This window comes from Hypanus sabinus, chromosome 5, assembly GCF_030144855.1.
Source record: "Hypanus sabinus isolate sHypSab1 chromosome 5, sHypSab1.hap1, whole genome shotgun sequence".
NCBI classification, from domain to species: Eukaryota; Metazoa; Chordata; class Chondrichthyes; order Myliobatiformes; family Dasyatidae; genus Hypanus; species Hypanus sabinus.
Window position 1 is genome coordinate 180,297,524 of NC_082710.1, and position 21,172 is coordinate 180,318,695.

Sequence of the window (21,172 nt, forward strand, 5' to 3'; positions counted from 1 at the left end):
GATTCGATGGGCCAAATGGCCTGCTTCTGCTCCTATGTTTTATGGAGTTATAAGAAAAGGCTGAACAGGTTAGTATTTTATTCACTGGCATACAAAGGTATGAGAGGTGACTTGTTCAGACCCCACTTGGAGTACTGAGTTCAGTTTTGGTCACCTCACTACAGGAAGGATGTGGATACTATAGAGAGAATGCAAAGGAGATTTACGAGGATCTTGCCTGAATTGGAGGGTGTAACTTATGAGAACAGTTTGAATGAAGTTGGCCTTTTCTCCTTGGAGTGATGGAGGATGAGAGGTGACTTGATAGAGGTGTATAAGATGATGGGAGGCATTGATATGGGGAGAGCCAGAGGCTTCTTCCCAGGGCTGAAATGGCTCACGTGTGGTGGCATAGTTTTCCAGTGCTTGGAAGTAGGTACAGAGGGGTGTCAGGGTTTACGTTTTTTACACACAGAGCAGTGGGTATGTGGAATACACTGCGTGACAGTAACAGAGCAGACACAGTAGGGTCAAGAGACTCTTAAATAGGTACATGGAGCTTAGAATAATAGAGGGTGATGTTGTAGGGTAGTCCTAGACAGATTCTAGAGTAGGCTACGTGGTTGGCACAACATTGTGGGCCGAAAGGCCTGCAACATGCTGCAGATTTCTATTTTCTCGGTGAAGGCTTGCAGAGTTTCCCTCCCTCAGGTTAGGTGAGATTAGAACTAGAGGTAATGGTTTTAGGGTAAAACGTGATATCCTTGGGGGGAATCGAAGGGGAAATCTCTTCACTCAGATGGTGATGCAAGTGTGGAATGAACTGCCAGTTTAAGTCTGGATTGGTATATGGATGAGAGAGGTATGAAGGGCTAAGATCTGGGTGTAGGTAGATGGGTCTAGGTGGAAGACTGGGCTGGCATGGGAAAGATGGGCAGAAGGGCTTGTTTCTTTATGATAGTGCTCTATGTCTCAATAATCTAGAACAGTACAGCACCAGAACAGGTCCTTCAGCCCACAAATTCTGTGCCAAACAGGGAGCCTTCTGCCTGCACGTGATCCTCGTCCCTCTGTTTGCTATATATTGTATACACACGTCTATCTAAAACACCACTGCCTGTTGTATGCCCCCACCGAGGCCCCTCCATTGGTCGGGGTCGACTGTGGATATTGCGAAGAGTTGTCTCTGTGATTGGCAAACTGGGGCAGTATGATATGGAGAACAAGTGGTTGTTGTTCTCCATACCCCACTCATACCCCATGAGTGAGTATGGCCACAAGGCAGCAGAGGTGAGCCTCATCTGTCCGAAGCGATGCACCAGTATCTCCATCGGCAGGAACGGTTCCGCCGGGCGTAGTAGCTAAGCCACACGTGAAGGCCAAGAGATCAACATGGTTTTCAGAGGCTGTTTGAGACATATGGCATTGGGAGCATTTAATAGAAACTTATCCCCATTCCCACGCCCTCCCCTGGTTATAACAACCTTATGGAATCTCTACCTTAAACACTCACCACTCTCTGTGCAAACAAATTCCCCTGAACATCTCCCTTAAACTTCCAAGGCCTCGCCTCCTCTAATATTTAACACTGACTCTGGGAAAAAGATGCTGTCTACTCCATTCATACCTCTGTCGATCAGAGGTCTCGACTGGCACAGTCGGAGGGCTTGGTGCACCCACCACAAAGGTTCTTTGGGGAAGGACCAGAGTATATGTTCCTGCTGCTGGAGAAGGAGTGGATGGATGGGCGGAGGAAGCCCCTCAATGATTAAAGTAGTGTACTACCCCAGAAAGCCACATGAGTGACAACAGTCCTATTGGTTTCAATGATTGTAACAGAACACCATGTAAAACGCTGTCTGTGAATGTTAGTATGAAAGGCTTTGCCTTTATTCCTGTAAATAAATATTTTACTATGAATAAAATACATATTCATTCATAAAGCACACTTCCATCAGGTTTCCCCTCGGCCTCCGACGCCCCGGAGAAACCACCTCAAATTTGTCAAGCCTCTCCTTGCAGCTCATACCCTCTGATACTGGTGAACCTCTTTTGCTCCCCTCCAAAACCTCCACATGCTTCCTGTAATGAGGGAAGAACAGGTTAAAGAGATGCAGATATAGGTATGGGACGAGACTGCGAGCTGTTACAACCAGCGGCCCAAATAACTTCTTTACACATCAGAAAACTCATGGAAACTCCGGAATACATCCAGTGACCATTTTATTAGGTGCACCTGTTCACTAATCAGCCAATCATGTGGCAGCAACTCAATGCGTAACTGCATGCAGACATGGCCAAGAGGGTCAGCGGTTGTTCAGACCAAACATCAGAATGAGGAAGAAATGTGATCTAAGTGGCTTTGACTGTGGAATGATGGTCAGAATCAGAAGGAAACCAGGGGTGCAGTGCTGCTGGCGCTCACTGGAGCGCTGGTCCGGCACGTCTGTAAAAAAAAATAGTCAAAATAAACAAGAGGGGAATTTAACAGCGGTCGCATATTAAATAGAGGGAATTTTACAGAAGCGGGGTCTGGGGAGAGGGGGTGGTGGCTTGTGGGGAAAATACCACTAATAACATTAGTATATTTGATTGTTTTTGATGAAATCCTGGAGCTGTGACTTTTTAGTGAAACTCCTCCTCGCTCGACCCGTTGCCCCAGCATACCCTGCTGTGACCTCCAGCCATTTCCCACATCCTCGGTTTTTCTCCAGCACTCGTTGTTTGAGCATTGTTCACTGATTAAATAAAAATCTTAGATCTTTTGAAAAGTGGCATGTTGCTTGCCATAAGGTCATAAGGTCGGTAAGAACAAATTGAGCATTCGCACAATAAAGCAGAAAAGAAGCTGAAATTCATGGAAGAGTTAGTGCTACCCCTACAACGGCAAAAATGTTCTCTCTGGTTCATGATAAAGTGCTTGCAAAGACTGAGAAAGTAGTTAAGACTGAGAAAGACAGTTTCGGCAGTGTGGCAAAATGATGAAGCACTGTGTTTTTATTTTGAAAAAACAGTGAAGGATGAATCAAGATCTGGGAGTGACAGAAAACCCTGTGAAGGTCTGTTCAACAGACCCTCTTCAGAACAGTTTCTATTGGCCTGAGCTCTAATGTATGACACCTTGCACAAACTTGGTTTACCATCAGAGTGTTTACAGAAACACACTACTACGATTGTTTATGCAGATAAACTGATCCAACGGAGCATAAGATCACTGCATGGACTGAAAGAGCAATTAACTTTTGGAGAAATTAACTTAACAAGCAACAACAAAATTGTCTCCATTATTTATCTACAGTTTCTTACTCGTCTTGTAAACAATTTGCAGCACAATATGTTCATGGTAACATCCTTGAAAGGTTCTCAAACTTCAAAACCTCAGAGTATGTATAAATCCCAGCTAAGTGAAATGTGAGTCCTTGATAAAGATAACTGGCCTGCTGAAATACCGCCTAATTATGAAGAAGCTGCAATATCATCTCTCTGTGAGAGGCTTAAGCTTTCTTCGTCCTCTGTAATAAACGGCTTCAGAGATTATGTGGAGGATCGTGGATTCCACATCTCCCAAGATTTATGCACATTACTGGTTATTCCTATTCACAAGTTCACAAGTTATTCCTATTAGTACTGTTGAGTGTGAGAGAGAATTCAGTCACATGAACTCGATAATAACAACAACATGCTCAAGAATTCTCATAAATCATGTATCAGCACTTTTGTTGTTAAACTACACGGACCTCCTCTAGTTCAGTGGAATCCTGAGCCATACGTCACATCATGGCTGCGGTACCACAGATCAGCAGATGACTCCAGGACAATGGCTGCCTCAGACCCCCGAACACATATTATGCCTGGCCCTTGTGGAAATTACTGTGAAACTCCTCATTGGTGGCATTTGGTAAATAGCTAATACATGATTACTGTCTTTTTCTTTACTTGCTTGATAATTATATTTTATGATAATTAGTAGTGCAACCGTGCAATACTTTGTCATATTATTAAATTAAGTATTATATGTTTTATTGTACCAGTTATACACTGAAATGTAGTGATAGGCTATAATCTTGTTAATGTCTTAACTAAAGTAAAATTGGATAGGTATATGGACAGGAAAGGAATGGAGGGTTATGGGCTGAGTGAGGGCCCGTGGGACTAGGTGAGAGCAAGCGTTTGGCACGGACTAGAAGGGCCGAGGTGGCCTGTTTCCGTGCTGTGATTGTTATATGGTTATATCACCATATTTTTGTGGAGCTCTGGAATTCATAATTTCTTTCATCGTGGTTTAGTGCTTGACATTATAAGAAGTCCTATTCACATATATATGTCACACCCAATTTGTGTACCTGCTGATTACACGAATGGGGCAAGGAAGTTGCCCAGTACATGAAATGAGCAGGTACACAAATTGGATGTGACGTATATAGAGAGAGGATATAAGAAATGGCAAGCATTTTGTCAGCTCCGGCACCTAAAAATTTAGCACTGCACCCCCGTCAGAAACTGCCGAACTCGGGATTTTCATGCACAACAAGCTCTAGGTTTTACAGAGATTGGTGCAAAAAAACAACACAATAACCCAGTGAGCGGCATTTCTCCGGAAGAAAATGCGTGTTAATGAGAGAGGTCAGAGGAGAATGGCCAGACTAGTTCAAGCTGACAGTAACTCAGATAACCATGTGTTATCACAGAGATGTGCAAAAGACACAAGTAAACCCTTAAAGTGGATGGGCTGCAATGATCACACCGGGTCCACTCCCTCGCTTTAATAAAGTGGCCACTGGGTCACATACTCCCGCGCCGCTCCGAATCACGTGCTGTGTGTGTAGAAGGGGGGGTTTCTGCAAGGGAAACAGAAAAGATCCTTCCTTTCAGCGGCTGGATCACAGGCGGAAGGTCCCTCTCCAGAGGAGGGGAACACTAAGGGGCTGTGAAGCCTAAACGGGTGGGCTCGACTGGGGCTGCTGTGAGCGGGGAGGAAGTCACCGCTGCAAACTGCGAGAGTCTTGTCTGACACTGATAAGGACGGGGCTGCATGAGGGGAAGTTCCCCGCAGTAACCAGTGAAGAGGTACTTTCTCCTGCCGGTCAGTCATGAAGTCCCCTTTAGGATCAGAGCCAGGGGCAGTCCGACATACAGACTACAGGGTCCCGGACAGAGACAGGGGGCGGGGTGTCAGTGCACGCACACACACACATCTTACAAAGACAGGTGAACCCAGGTCACCACAACCACAAACTGTTCCAGCTGCTACCATCCGGGAAACTGTACTGCAGCATAAAAGCCAGAACCAACAGGCTCCGGGACAATTTTTTCCACCAGGCCATCAGACTGATTAATTCATGCTGATGCAACAGTATTTCTATGCGATGTTGACTATCCTGTTGAACATTATATTTATTATTTGGTAAACTATTGTGGTATACCTCGCGCTGGGGCTATACGGCGTTGAGGCGAGTCCCCTGGGTGGTGGATGGGGGATCCCTCGTGTGAGTGCTGCGCCGGATAATATGGAAGAAGGTGCCGCGAACCAATATAGCCTCGGAGAAGGAACTCCGATTCCAAACCCGGGCAGATAGGACTCGTTAGCCGTGGATGGCAGCCTATCTAGGAGAGGGTAAACTCTGATTTCAAACCCGGGCAGGTGGAGCTCGTTAGCATGGAAATGCCATCGCCTAGGCTAGGGGAAGGTGACCCCGACAGAAAACCCCTGGTCCTCCAGGTTGGGGGTTGTGCAATGGGCTAACAACTCATTCACGCAAAACAAGCAATTGTTACAGAAACCGTCAATGGATTGTCAACCACTAACCCAGATCTCGGGAAAAGCAGGGCCCCATTCAGGAGGTTGATGATGCGTTGCAACCAAACCCGTCAGGAAGCTGCAGGGCTGACAACCCTCTTCACCTGAGGAAAACCATAATGGAGGTTCCAAAGCTGCTCTCACAGAAGAAACCTATCCTAATCGGAACATGGAATGTGAGATCGCTTTGGGAGACAGGTAGGTGAGCACAGGCAGTGAAGGAAATAAACCGATACCACCTCACACTCCTGGGCATGTGAGAAGCAAGGTGGAATACTTCTGGTGAGACCAAACTGCAGACGGGAGAAACTCTGCTCTAATCCGGCAAAGAAAAAGAGGAAGACCCGCATGAGGCTGGTGTGGCCCTGATGTTGTCCAAAGAAGCAGCCAGGAGTTTGATAGAATGGGAACCAGTGTCCGGCCGTAACATCACAGCCAGGTTCGAGTCCAGATTCCAGAAGATATCCATTGTCCTGTGTTACGCCCCAACTAACAACGCAGAAGGTGGAGAGGTTATGCTGGACTATTTGCATATACTGCTGAATTTGATATGAAGAACAGGAGAGATCCCATCAGATTGGAAGAAGGGTTGGTTTCACCGTGCGTGTAACGTGTAATGTATGTTTTTGGGCCAGGTTTTTTTCTTATATACACGACATTGCTGTTTTTTGGTAGTGAATAAACAGTACTTCAGAAGTAATTATACTCAGCCCTCCATTTTCTTATCATCCGTGTTCCTATCTAAGAGTCTCTTAAATGTCCCTAATGTACCTGTCTCTAGCCCCACCAGGGCATTCCACGCACCCACCACTCTCTGTATAAAAGACCTAATTCTGACATCCCTCCCCCTTCACTTCCCACCAAACACCAAACAGTTATGCCCCCTATATACTGTACATACGCGGTGACGTACGTACACACACACACAGGCACAATAATTGACTTGATGGTAAGAGTCAGATAGCTGGTGAACTGGCTTCTTATTATCACAGTGAATCGCTTTGTGAATGTCATCACCACAGATCATTTCATTGTCACAGTGACGTATTTACAACGGGAAAGCAATAACAGAATATTGTTACTTTTGCACCAGTGCAGGCAGACAATAAGGTGCAAGTCCACGATGAGGTCAACTGCGAGATCAAGAGCACATCTTGTCATACTCAGTTGACACAGAACAGCAGGATGGAACTGTCCTGGAGCCTGGTGGAACGTGCTTTCAGGAATTCGTGTTTTATCTGATGGGAGTGGGGAGTAAAGAATGTTCAGGGTAGGTGAGCTCTTTGATTATGCCGACTGTTTTAGCAAGGCATCAGGAAGTTCATGCAGGGGAAGGTAGTTTCCATGTTATGCTGAGGTATGTCCACAACCCTCTGAAGCTTGTGCTTGTTTCTGAGACAGGGCCCATGACACGCAGTTGTGGAGGCAACTTTACCATCCCTTGCATAGGACAAAGGAGCAGAATTAGGCTCGACAGCCCATTTAGTCGTATCTGCTATTCCATTACGGCTGATTCATTATCCCTCTCAACCCCATTCTCCTGCCTTCTTCCCATAAACTCTGATGTGCATCATAAACAAGAACCCATCAGCCTCTGCTTTAAATATACACTGATGATCTGCATGTGGATGTGGGAGGTATGACCAGAAAGATAGCAGACCACACTACAATTTGAGGTGTTGGTTTGGGGATTGCAACAAGCCACAGGATGCTGCTAAATGGCAACAGTAGTAAATGCAATCCTGATCATTGTGAGTTGATGCACTGAGGTGTTTATCTTTTTTGCTGCTACAAAACAACAAAGTTTGCAGCACATTGCAGCTCTCTAAAACCCCTACACCGACCACATTTTGAGTATTGTGTTCATTTCTGGTTGCCTCTTATAGGAAGGATGTGGCATCATTAGAATGGGCACAGAGGGGATTTACCGGGATGTTGTCTCAGTTAGAGAGCATGTCATGAGGAGAAGTTGAGCGAGCTACGGCTTATCCCTTCAGAGCAACGGAGGATGAAAGGTGACTTGATAGAGATGTACTAGATGATAAGAGACATGGATGGAGTGGACAGCCAGAGACTTTCTCCCCAGGCAGAATTGACTAACACAAGGGGCCAGAAATGTTAGATGACTAGAGGAAAGCATAGGGGAGGAGGGGGATGACAAAGATAGTTTTTTCTTTCTTCACAAAGTGGTGGGCGTGTGGGGTGCCCCGCCAGGGTTGGAGCTAGAGGAAGATTCATTAGGGACATTTAAGAGACTGTTAGATAGGCAGATGGATGATAGAAAAATGGAAGGCTGTATGATAGGGTCTTGGATTAGGCACAATATCATGGGACAACTGTGCCATACTATTCAATGTTCTATGTTCTATATGTTGGTCCAACACTGACAGGAGACCTGTACGGGAGAGTTTTTAAAGTGGAAAAGCTGGGCAGTTCCACTCTCTTGACCTCAGAAGTCTGGATTCTGTGGATTTCACAAATTGGGGACTTCCTTGGATGCAGTGGATGGCCATGACTTCTGTGCCCTGCTTTGCCCTTTGCTCTCTACGAAGTGTTGCAGAACTGCCTTCCTGACCATTGGATCTCACCGTTGTGTCATTCACCCAGAGCTGACTCTTTGCTAGGACAGGCATGTCCCTGTCTCGCCGATGTATGAGGCCGTCGGCTATGCTCACCTGTTTCAGCCCGCCTATCAAAGCAGTGTACCCAGGTGTGGCCGCTCTTCCATGAAAACTGCTACTTGGAGCCACAGGTGAGAGCTGAGTGTCCGGTGGAGACCGAAGGTGAGTGTACTGCCCCACAATGGACACTACAAGCCCCTCCACCAGCCCATATGCCCCATGTCAGTGATAATGGATTTGATTCCAACTGTGAGGGCTTACGCAGGCCATGCCTAGGCTATGAACACTTGAGATATGGAGAATCTGACGCCCGAAAGAGTGTCCATGGTATTGTTAAATTCAGAAGTCTGACATATATCCTACAAAAAGCTGAATTAGTATGCTCTCTCTCTGTACATTTAGTAATTTTTTAAATCAAACTTATCAGTATTTTGTTCTTTTGAATCCAGTCATTACCATACAGTGTAGGTGTTTTTACCAGATCATAGAACATACAGTAGTATGAGCCTTTGGCACAAAATGTTGAGTCAACCTTTTAACTTACCACACAATCAATCTAACACTTCTCTCCTACACAGGCCAAAACCCTCCATTTTTCTTTCATATATGTACCTATTAAAATATCTCTTAAATGTTCCTAATGCATCTGCCTCCACAACCACTCTTGGAAGTGCTTTCCAGGCATTAACTGCTCTCTGTGTGTAAAAAAAATACCTCTGTCGCTTCCCCTAAACCTTCCTCCACTCATCTAAAATCATGTCCTGTGGTATTAGCCATTGCCACCTGGGGAAAAAGTGTCTGGCCATCCACACCATCTCTGCCTCTATCAAGTCAACTTTCATCCATCCTCCACTCCAACAAGAAAAGCCCTAGCTTACTCAGCCTATCCTCCTAAGTCATATTGAGTGACTTCTGTCCATTTTCAGACTTATGGTCAACAATTGACCTCAGCATGTCTATAACTTAATTGCCACCTGTTACATGCTGTACAGCACTCCTGATTTTTAAGGAACAGAGGGATCTTAGTGGACTAGTAGTTGCTGAGGGTGGCAGCGTAGGTAGACGAAGTTCTGAAAAGATCTTTATTAAAAGCTGTGAAGTTTATGAAGCAACTTTACGATGCATTTTAATTTATTTTTTATTTAGTGATACAGCACAGAGAAGTCCCCTTTGCCCTGTAGGCCACGCCAGCCTTGCAACCCCACAACTCCGATTAACTCTGGCCTCATCACAGGACAATTTACAATGAGCAATGAACCTACTCAGTACGTCTTTGGACTGTGGGAGTAAACTGGAGCACGTGCGAAAAACCCAGACATTCCATGGGGAATACCTACAGACTCCTTACAGAATGGAGCTCAAATTGAACTACAAGTTGGAATAAATTACAGCGGTGCCCATTTCAAGGCCAGAATAAAGTACAGGAGCATATAGGAGCAAGATAGATTGGCTGGTTGAGTGGTGTCACAACAAAAACCTTGCACTCAACATCAGTAAGAACAAAGGATTGATTGTGGACTTCAGGAAATGGGAAGTTGGGAGAATACACACCAGTCCTCATGCCAATGATTATATTTCATTAGGAGTTTGAGGAGACTTGGTCTGTCACCAAAGACTCTAGCAAATTTCTACAGCTGTACCATGGAGAGCATTCTTACTGTTTGCATCACTATCTGGTGTGGAGGCACCAATGAACAGAATTGGAAAAAGCTGCAGAGGGTTGTACACTCAGCCAGCTCCACCACGGACCCAATAGGCAATGGTTCAAAACGGCAGCATCCATCTCCATCACCCTTACCATCCAGGACATGCCCTCTTCTTACTACTACATCGGGGAGGAGGTACAGGATGACGTCTTAGGAGCAGCTTCTCCCCATCCACTGTGAGGTTTCTAAACAGTCCATGAACTCATGAACTCATTATTTTGCTATCTTTTTGCTCTATTTATTATTTATAATTTTTTATTGTAACATAATTTTTTTCATAAATTGCACTGTTCTGCTGCCACAGAACAACCAATTTTGTGATGTAAGCCTGTGATAATAAACCTGATTTTGATTCTGAGTACTGGATAGAGCTGTGGTGGGAAAACCCCCACAGACCTGCACACCTGTACTCCACCTCTGGGCTTCAAGGGAAGTTAAGTACCGAAGTCCATCAAAGCAAAAAGGCTACAAAAGTTTCCAGCAAACCCAAGTGTTTGGGGAAGTTTGGGGATTCACAAAATAAGACCAAGATGTTAAGCAGAAAATGGAAAGAAAAAAACACAAATGAAGGCAATGGAGAAATGTGAGACAAATTGGGGAAAGTGCTCTCAGTGCACAGTGGAAAACATTAGAAAACTGAAGCAAGGTTTTGTGAACTCTGTCATGGGTGGCCCCAAGCCTGGCAGTGAAAGAAGGAGGTCTGGGCATGGGATTAGCAACCCCATCCTGTAAAACCCCAAAGCTACAGAAACACCAACATATGCTCAAAGACCTCATCATGGGGATAGGAAGGATGCACCAGGAACATGAAGAGAACTTGAAAGACTGGCCCAGGACAGAGGACTCTGGTAAGCTGCTAGCAATGGCCTGTGCCCAGCAGAGCTGATTGGCTTAACAAGAATTAGGGACTCCTGAGTCATTGTAGTCTGAGCAATTAGAGGGACAGAGCGAAATTCAGCATGTCCCCATTAACCTTCGCCGACTTAGCATCCTATATGGTTTCTTGATTAGTCAGGCCTCCTTTATAGGAGGAGGCAGGAAAATGGGGTTGAGAGGGATAATGATGGAATGCCAGAGCAGATTTATTGACAGAAGGGCTGGATTCTGCTCTCCTGTCTAGGTCTTACGGAATGGTAGAGCAACTGGAGAGAGATATGGACATGGCTCAGCCATTATCGAAACCTCCACAGAGTCTGTGATCTTCAGATCATGGAAGTCGGGAGAACACACACCAGTCCTCATTCAGGGGTCAGCACTGGAAAGGTAGAGCATCATCAAGTTACTGGGCACCAGCATCTCAGAGGAACATCCAGGGCCCAACATATTGATGCATTCACGATGCAGGCATATCAGCAGCTATATTTCATTAGGACTTTGAAGAGATCTGGTATGTCACCAAAGACTCATCTGCAATGAATACCATTGAGTATGTGCAAACCATTGAACACCCATTTACACTGATCTACCATGAGTATCATTGAGTGTGTAAACCATCAAACACCCATTTACACTGATCTACCATGAATATCATTGAGTGTGTAAACCATCAAACACCCATTTACACTGATCTATGATGAATATTATTCTATGTAAGCAATCAAACACCCACTTACACTGATCTACAATGAATATCGTTGCCTTTATTTCCATTATATTCCTGTAACTGCCACACACACACACACACACACACACACACACACACACACACACACACACACACACACACACACACACACACACACACACACACACACACACACACACACACACACACACACACACACACACACACACACACACACACACACACACACACACTAACCTACCAGCCAACACATTTTGGGATGTAGGAGGGAGCTGGCCTTCCTAAATGCTAAATATAACACAGAGGCCTGATTCGCTTGCAGCAATGACCGGGGTTTCTGAAAAGTCCCATCATATCACTAACACTCCAACCTATCCATATGGAATGGAACAGTGGTTGGGAAAGGGACTGCAGATAGAACAGCAGGCCATGCACAGGTCATTTGGCCCCAGTGTCCTGCACCATTGTTTCTGCAGATTTTATGCAACTCTGTTGGGCTGTGTGTTAAGTATTGCATTCATTTCAGGGTGCCCCATTACAGCAAAGACATAGAGACTTTGATGTAATGCAGGAGAGGCTTACGTATGGAGACCAATGGGAATGCCAATGGATTTACTGACACTTTTCTTCCAGTGCTCAGAACTGGTGTTGGAGTGTTCATCTCAACCCTGAGGAACATGGAGGGAGAAGGGGAGTGCAACGGAGAGAGGAAGAGTGGGGGAAAGAGGGGAGTGTGATGAGGAGGGGAAAAGGAGAGGGAGAGAGAGCAGAGAGAGAAATGGGAAGAAGAGGAGAGACAATAGAGAGAGAGAAGGGAGAAGGAAGGATAGATAGAGTGCGTGGTTAAGATAGAGAGAGAGGGACACAGAGGAGAGGAGGGCGTTTAGATAGCAAGGGAGGGAAGAGATAAAATGAGTAAGAGACAGAAGGATGAGAGAATGAGAGAGATAGCAACAGAGAGAGGGAAGGAAAGAGAGGAAGATAATAACAGAAAGGAGAGAAAGAGGGCTGTGTGTGTGGTGGGAGTGATTTTCAGCAATGTTTCCTTCCGTTCAACCAGATCCATTGGGAAATCTGCCCGAAAAGATTCCGGGTTATTTCCTCTTTGTAAAGATAGGTTTCATATCATCGCCAGGGATCGATAACTGATGGAGCACTGGCAGAAACGTTTCAGTTTTTTTTATTGTAAATTCATTACAAACATGGTAAAAATGTCACATAAAGACAAAACCAGATCGCCTGGAGCCGTGAAGATTAAACGCACACAAAATATTCAAGTCGTTTCCAGCGCGAAATAAAATTGGTTTGTTTACCGTTGAAGCTTTCGGCTGCACCCTGGCGAGCCCGATGGTGGGGGTGTTTGAGTACGAGACCGCTCGGGTGGTTTCCATCGCACCGCTGTGTTCCGCACTGTCAGCGGGTTCCGATATTGGAGAGAGGTGGTAAACCCAAGCCACCTCCTCCACCAGCCCCCGCCCTCCCACAAGTGTCTCGGAGCTTTACCCCGTCCGAACACTTGACACGCATCCCAAGAAATATAACCTCCCGATACAATAAATGTCCATAATACCATAACCTATAGGAGCGGAATCGAGCCACTCGGCCCATCGACTCTATTCCATCCTGCCTGATTTATTTTCCCTCGTAACCCCATTCTTCTGCCTTCACCCCGTAACATTTTACTAATCCAGAACCCGCTTTAAATAAACATTTTACTAATCCAGATCGCGTCAACCTTCGCTTTAAATACACTCAGACACTTGGCTTCGACAGCTGCCCGGGGCAACGGATTACACAGATTCAGTACACTCTAGCTAAATAAAGTTTTCCTCATCTCTGCTCTAAATCAGCGTCCCGCTTTCCCGAGGCTGTGCCTTTTGGTCCTAGACTCTTCCACCTAGGAAACATCTTCTCCACATCCACCAGACTTTTAACATTCGATAGATTTCAATGAGATCCCACCCCCACCACCCCTATTTTACTAAACCCCAGCGAATACAGACCCAGAGCCATCAAACGCTCCTCATACGTTAACCCTTTCATTCTTGGAATCATTCCCGTTAACCTTCTCTAGATCCTCTACAATGCCAGCGCATCTTTTCTTAGGTACAGGTCACAGAATTGCTCAAAGTGCCCCAACTGCGGCCTGACAGAAGTTTCGCTGATAGGAGTGATGGGCCGATTGGAATAAGCATTTCCTACGTTAGGAGCCTCGAACTCCAGGCTTTCTTTTGCCACGTCAACAAGGTGATTGGCTGCTGTCCCCAACTGACCGAGAGATGGACCCATTGCCTCCAGCTTCTAGCCTGTGCCCTCGCTGCCCACGCAACCCGAGATTAATAGATGTCAGGCTTCGTCCTCCGAGTCCCGCTGTAGCCCCGTCCGCCCATCATCTCTCCGGCTGCCGCTCCTTTCCAGCTCTTAACGGCAGAATTCCAGCTTGATCCCCGGGTGGGGCCTGCAGAGGCCCGCATGAGCGAGTGGGAGACGCTCCATTCTTTAAGGAGTGAAACATTTGACGTCATTGAACGCTCGATCTAACTACATCGTCGTGGCCCTTGAACCGTGTTGTCTGCTTGAGTAGCATTTTCTCTAAAGATTAAAGATTAGCTATATTTGTGACCTGTATACTGAAACTGCGTCAAAGACCAAATGTTTCACAGTCCGAGGATGTGCTAGGGCGCAGTCCGCAAGCTTCGACGCGCTTCCTGCGCCAACAGCCTAACCTGTACGCTTTAGGAATGCGGGAAGAAACCGAAGCGCCCGGTCACGGGGAGAACTCCCTGCAGGCATTGACCCCGATCGCTGGCACTGTAAAACGATGCACTAACCGCTATGCTAAAATAACTGTAACACTTCTCTTCTGCAACGCGCACGCACGAAATGCTGGAGCAACTGGAACAATTCGTGTCCTGTTTGACTCTCGTTTGTGATTCGGTTTATTCTGCATTTTCTAACTATTTTTCCCTTGTACAACCTCAATGCACTGATACAGTACAATTAAATGAAATGACATGCAAAACAACCTTTTTTCCCTGCACTTTGATACAGGGAGTGGCACGGTAGTGGCACAATGCTTTACAGTACAGGCGATAAGGATTCAAATCCTGCCACTGCCTGTAAGGAGTTTGTACCTTCTCCTCCCGACCATGTGGGTTTCCTCCTGGTGCTCCGGTTTCCTCCCACACTCCAAGACCTATCAGAATTATAAACTGATCCATGAGTAGGCTAGGATTAAATTCGGGGATCAATGGACAGTGTGGCAATTTATCAAATTAACCTGTCCGGTGCTGGACAAGTGGGAGGTGATCTAGTCTAATTTTGGGAAGATTTGCCACCTCCCCTGATTGAATGTCTGGAATTAGGGTTCACAGTCTCAAAATAAACAGTTGGCTGTTCTGGACAGAGGTGAGGGGTCAGTCTTTACTCAGCCTTTGGATTTCTCCACCCCAGACGACTCCAGGGTCTCCATCATGAAAGAATAACAATAAGCAATAACGTAAACCAATTACCGATGACCACCTCATTCACTTGGCAATGATGCCATTATACTTTGACACCCTACAGATAGTCACTTCAAGCTCTATCAAGTAGGATGGAATGGTACCGTACTGGCTGCACCAGTAATCGCAGTTCAAGTCCTGCCTCTGTTTGTGAGGAGCTCGCACATCCCCCACGACCACATGGCTTTCATCTGGGTTCCACAAACATTCCAAAGGTTGGCTTTAGTGAACTGTGCGCATGCTCTGTTGGCACCAGAAGTGTGGTACCACTTGACCCCTGGACTTGTTAATCATGTTTATCATGTGCTTGACCTTCAGGCTTTGAATTTTAGACTTGCTCAGACCTTCAACCCTTGTGACCCAGGCCCTCATGAATCCTTCTTGCTTCACCTCTTTGACCACTTCTACTGCTATTCTCCAATAGCCTGGACTTGACTAATTAAGAAACACAAGAGATTCTACAGATTCTGGAAATCTTGAGCACCAAACACAAAATGCTGCAGGAGCTCAGCAGGGCAGGTAGCGTATATAGAAGGAAAAATGCAGTGGATGCTTTGGGCAGAGACCCTACATCAGCAGCAGGCTCTGCAGATGCTGGAAATCTTAAGCAACACACACAAAATGCTGCAGGAACTCAGCAGGTCAGGCAGGGGAATGAACAGTTGACATTTTGGACTGAGACCTTTCTCAACCAAACCCCTCTCCTACCCTCTTCCTACATAACCAGGCTTCTGTATCTTGCCAGACTGTTGCAAGCAGTTGAAAAATCAGATAGGATATACATAGATCTTAAAAACAAAAGGCAAAACAGAGAGGGAAGATGGGGAAAAGTAACCTGCCCCAACCCTTCCCCGGACCCCTTGATCAGATCTTGATGACTCCAAAGAAGGTCTTGCCATCCAGGTAGTCGACCAAGGTGGGGTTGCTGACGTTAACATAGAGGTGGTGGTCTTGTTCCAGCTCCACCATTGCGCCATGGCTGAGCGTTGTGTACCAGATGCCTCGACCCTGGCTTCTTCCACACACGGTCTCGGTCCCAGTGAGCAACAGAAGGGGCTGGGGATAGGAGTCATGCCGTCGGTACACCTGGTGGGAGAGGGTGAGGGGCTTCTCCTGGCACTCGCTGCCCCGGAAGCCCACCTGACAGTAGACGTAGTAGAGGCCCCGCTTGGGCACGATCAGTGAGTGGCCATGGTACTTCACCAGGTTGGTGGTGAAGGCTGACCCTCTCACTGACTCCCACATCAGGGTGCGGTGCACCTCACCCTCTGCTGGGTCCTGGTATATCCCTGCATGTCAGACAGAGGGAAGGGACATGGTTTAGTGGGATGTGAGCCCTGGTGCTCCATCACTTCAATGACCTGGCCCTCACTCACTTCCCGTCTCATATGACCGTAAGATATAGGAGCAGAACTAAGTCATTTGGCCCATCGAATCTGCTCTACCACTTCATCATGGCTGATCTACCATTTCATCATGGCTGATACGATTTTCTTCTCAGCCCCAATCTCCTATCTTCTCCATGTATCCCTTCATGCCCTGACCTATATCCTTTCAATCTACAACCATCTCCATTGATCCTCAATAACTTCCTACTGCTCCTCACCTCCCATTGAACTTCACGAACTTCCCATTGACCCTCTGTCACTTCCTGTTGGCACCCTCCAATTTCCCATTACTCCTCACCAACTTCCTATTGATACCCACCAAACACTTGTTGGCCCTTCAGATATTCCACTGGCCCACTCCACTTCCTGTTGGCACCCTCCAATTTCCCATTACTCCTCACCAACTTCCTATTGATACCCACCAAACACTTGTTGGCCCTTCAGATATTCCACTGGCCCACTCCACTTCCTGTTGGCACCCTCCAATTTCCCATTACTCCTCACCAACTTCCTATTGATACCCACCAAACACTTGTTGGCCCTTCAGATATTCCACTGGCCCACTCCACTTCCTGTTGGCACCCTCCAATTTCCCATTACTCCTCACCAACTTCCTATTGATACCCACCAAACACTTGTTGGCCCTTCAGATATTCCACTGGCCCACTCCACTTCCTGTTGGCACCCTCCAATTTCCCATTACTCCTCACCAACTTCCTATTGATACCCACCAAACACTTGTTGGCCCTTCAGATATTCCACTGGCCCACTCCACTTCCTGTTGGCACCCTCCAATTTCCCATTACTCCTCACCAACTTCCTATTGATCATCACCCAAAGTCTATTCTGATATCCCTTTGGCCCTCATCAACTTTTAATTGGTCCTCACCAAGTTCTTGTTGGCCTTCATTCAATTCCTGTCAACCCTTGCTATCTCTCCATTGGCTCTCACCAAGTCTCTGATAGTGCCCACCACTCCCTGTCAGCATACTCTTAACCTCACAATTCATCCCATTATGGCCTTACAAATGTATAATCCGCCTGCACTGTACTTTCTCTGAAAACGTAACAACTTACTCTGCAACAATTTACTGTTTGCTTTGTACAGCCTCAAAGCAGTGTGGTGATAAAATGATCTGAAGTATTTGTATGCAAAATTTTCCCACTATCCTTCAGTACTGTTGACAATAATAAACCAATTTACCAATTTAATCTGCCTAGTGATAATTCGCCCTAATCCACTTTTGGCTGTGCACAACTTAGTTGCCACTGTTTCAAGAATAGGAACAAAGTTGTGGACCTTGTCCCACTGACTTTGGGCTCAGTGGGGGAGAGGGTGGCATTAGGCAGTGAAGGGGTGCTATTCAAGGGCAAGGGCAGCAGGGATTGAGTCCTTGCCAGCTCAGCCGAATGTCCCAGCAGTTTCTCCCAGTTTCAGTGGGGGTGGGGAGGGTTGGGAGACAGCACCTACTTCCTGAGGCACAGCCTCTGCCGTGACATGTCTCCTGCCCCCTGCAACCCAGAAAGAGATAGACCTCTGTCTGCACTCTCCAGCCACTCAATAGCACGCCTTCCCACTGCCTGGCATACTTACCAATAAGATGGGCAGCTGGCTTGCCAGTGTTGACGATACTCAGTGGCTCCCCTTCAGTGCTGACTGTCCCTGTAAGAGAAAGGAAACCTTTGAATGAGGGATGAACTGTGTCAGTCTGTGTCCAGTTGTCCTTGAGGAAGAGCAGGTACTCTCTATGGAGAAAGAGGGTCTTCCAAGAACAGTGGGCCCCTCAGGGGATTGAATGTAGTTGTAGATAGTAATCATTGTATTTTAACTATGGTTGCATCACGGGCTGGTGAGGGAAGCCTATAAAAGTAGTGGTCACAGAACTGTTCTCGAAACCTCTGGACTCACTTTCAATGCCTCTACAAACTCATGTTCCTGTTATTTAAGTACTCAAGGGCAGCACAGTGGCCTAGTGGTTAGCACAACGCTTTGCAGTACCAGCGACCCAGGTTCGATTCCTGCCATTGTCTGTAAGGAGTTTGCACCTTCTCCCTGTTTACTCTGGGTATGGTTTTCTCCCAGAGTCCAAAGACCTACTGGTTAGTAGGTTAAATGGTCATTGTAAATTGTACCGTGATTCACGTGCGATTCTGCTGGGTGGAGTGGCTCAAAGTGCCAGAAGGGCCTATTCCATGCTGAGTCTCAATAAATAAATAAGGAGGATAAAACCCCAAACTAATAATAAATAAATGAATAGGCAATAGGTAGATAGTTATTTATTTATTGTTTATTTATTACTATTATTTGGGGTTTTAATCTATTTTTGTACCTGCACCCTTTGCTATCTTTTGCACACTGGTTGTTTATCCATCTTCGCTGTCTGCAGTCTTTCATTGATTGGATTGTGTTTTTGTGTATTCACTGTGAATGCTGCAAGAAAATCGATCTCACTGTGTCTCTGTGGTACAATATATGTAATTTGATAATAGATTTACTTTGAACTTTAATATGAAACTGTAAATAGTTTATTATTTTATTAGAGAATAAAACAAACAAGGGACAGACAAGTTGAGCGTCTGGTCAGGGCTGGACGATTGCCACGAGAAACAGAGTTGGCCACTGTCAGTATTTAAGGAATTATTGGCTTTGGACTGATGCAAGGCAGAGTGCTTCCTCTCAGGGAAGGTGTGAGTTCAACCTGTTACACACACTGAGCAACAGAAAATCCACAGGAGGAACTCAGCGTGCTGAGCAGCATCGGTGATAGGAAAGGGCCTGTCGACATTTTGGGTCGAAACACCATGTCAGGACTGAGAGTGGAGAGGAAGGGTGTCCACTGTACAGAGGAGCAGGGAAGTGAGCCTTGAATGAGGAGGGGTGGAAGATATCCCGCAATTACCTCAGACTCCTTCCTCACCGCCCTCACCTTCAGTCCTGAAATAGTTTCAACTTGAAACGCCGATTGTTCCTTATACATGCAATTCCTTTCATTCTTACATTTGTAGACAAATGTAAGTAGTATTCTATTATTCTATTGCATTTTAAAACCAATTCAAAGTTCAAAGTTCAGGGTAAATTTATAATATCAAATTAGATATTGATTTAATACTGATACTCAATAAATCCAATAACCATAATAAAATCAATGAAAGACTGCACCCAACAGAGCAACAACTACTAAGCAAAAGACAACAAACTGAGCAAATCAAATGAAAAAAAATGAAATAATACATGAGTAAATAAATAAGCAATAATTATCATGAACATGAGATGAAGAGTCCTTGAAAGTGAGCCCAGCTCTGTGGAAACAGTTTAGTGTTGGGGAGGGCTTTACACGTGAAGGACTGGCTGTATCCACTATTTTTTGTAGGGTTTTCTGTACAGGACCATACCAGGCTGTGATGCAACCAGTCAATATACTCTCCACCACACATTTACTGAAATTTGTCAAAGTTTTAGATTCCATGCTGAATCTTCACAAATTGGTCAGGAAGTACAGGCGCTGCTGTGCTTTCTTCATAATTACTCTGATGAGGAGCTGGGCAAGGAAAAGCCCTCTGAAATGATAACAATGAGAAATTTAAAGATGCTGACCTTCTCCACCTCTGACCCCCCCCCCCCCCCCCCCATTGAGGATTGGCTCATGGACTTCTGATTTCCTCCTCCTGAAGTGAGTAATCAGTTCCTTGGTCTGGCTGACTTTGAGAGGCCGTTGTCATGGCACCACTCAGTCTCCCTCCCACATGCTGATTTGTCACCACCTTTGACTTGGTCAATGACAGGTCCACTGGGGTGGTTCATTACTACAACATCTGAGGGTCTTTGTCCCCCAACCTGACCCTCCCTCTCCAATAGCAGAAGAACCCTATACTGCGGTCCTTCTCCAACAAAGCCCTTGCGGTGGCTTCACTGTGTCCCTCGGGAATGTGCCAGTCAGCAGCATTCGTCTATGGACCTCTTGCTGTACAGGAAGACCAACAAGTTTCGGGCAGATGCTGCTCAACCCACTGAATCACTACAGCAGATTGGGTGTGGCTTCCGATTCCTGTATCTCATTTTCACAGGAAGACATGAGGAGCCACTGAAAGTGTAAGAGAGAGGGAGGCAGTAGCAAACTGTGAGGGAGAACGAGATAATAGAGAGAGGCAGAGAGAGATTTATATATTTGTAACAGTTGTAGGGATGGGAGAAATAAAAATGTTGTGTATATCGGAGAAGCATTTAAGATGGATGGAGGAAAGTTTGGGGGATGTCAGAGGTAAGTTTTACACAGAGAGTGGTGAGTGTCTGGAACACAGTGCTGGGTGTGGTGGTAGAAACAGATATGTCAGGGACACTTCATAGACTCTCTGGTAAGCTCATGGATGTAAGAAGAATGGAGATGTCTAGGTTGTGTAGGAGGGAAGAGTTAGACTAATTGCGGAGTAGGGGAGTAGGCATGACATCATGAGCTAAAGGGCCCATACGGTGCTGTTGTGTTCCATGTTCTCAGAGAGAGAAGATAGACGGACAGATAGACAAAGACAGAGATACGGGGAGACACAGAGACAGAGATATGTGATGGTGGCATAGATGTCAGATATAGACAGAGA

General features: G+C 45.9%; 1 protein-coding gene across 3 annotated transcripts in view; it reads right to left on the reverse strand.

The window, feature by feature from the left end:
- Positions 1-1,916: 1,916 nt before the first annotated feature.
- LOC132394687 (lymphotoxin-beta-like) overlaps positions 1,917-21,172 on the reverse strand; it is a 28,749-nt gene continuing 9,493 nt past the window's right edge. The window contains exons 3-5 of one of the 3 annotated variants that reach the window (XR_009512401.1): positions 18,174-18,242; positions 13,692-16,480; positions 1,917-2,425 (exon numbers count right to left, since the gene is read on the reverse strand). Coding sequence is in view for 1 of the 3 variants with exons in the window: in XM_059971057.1 (XP_059827040.1) it covers positions 16,056-16,480; positions 18,174-18,242 (494 nt within the window). In the remaining 2 variants the exon portion in view is untranslated. Of the gene's footprint in view, positions 2,426-12,852; positions 16,481-18,173; positions 18,243-21,172 lie in introns of those variants that run through there. The other 2 variants (XR_009512400.1, XM_059971057.1) reach the window with 2 other exon arrangements.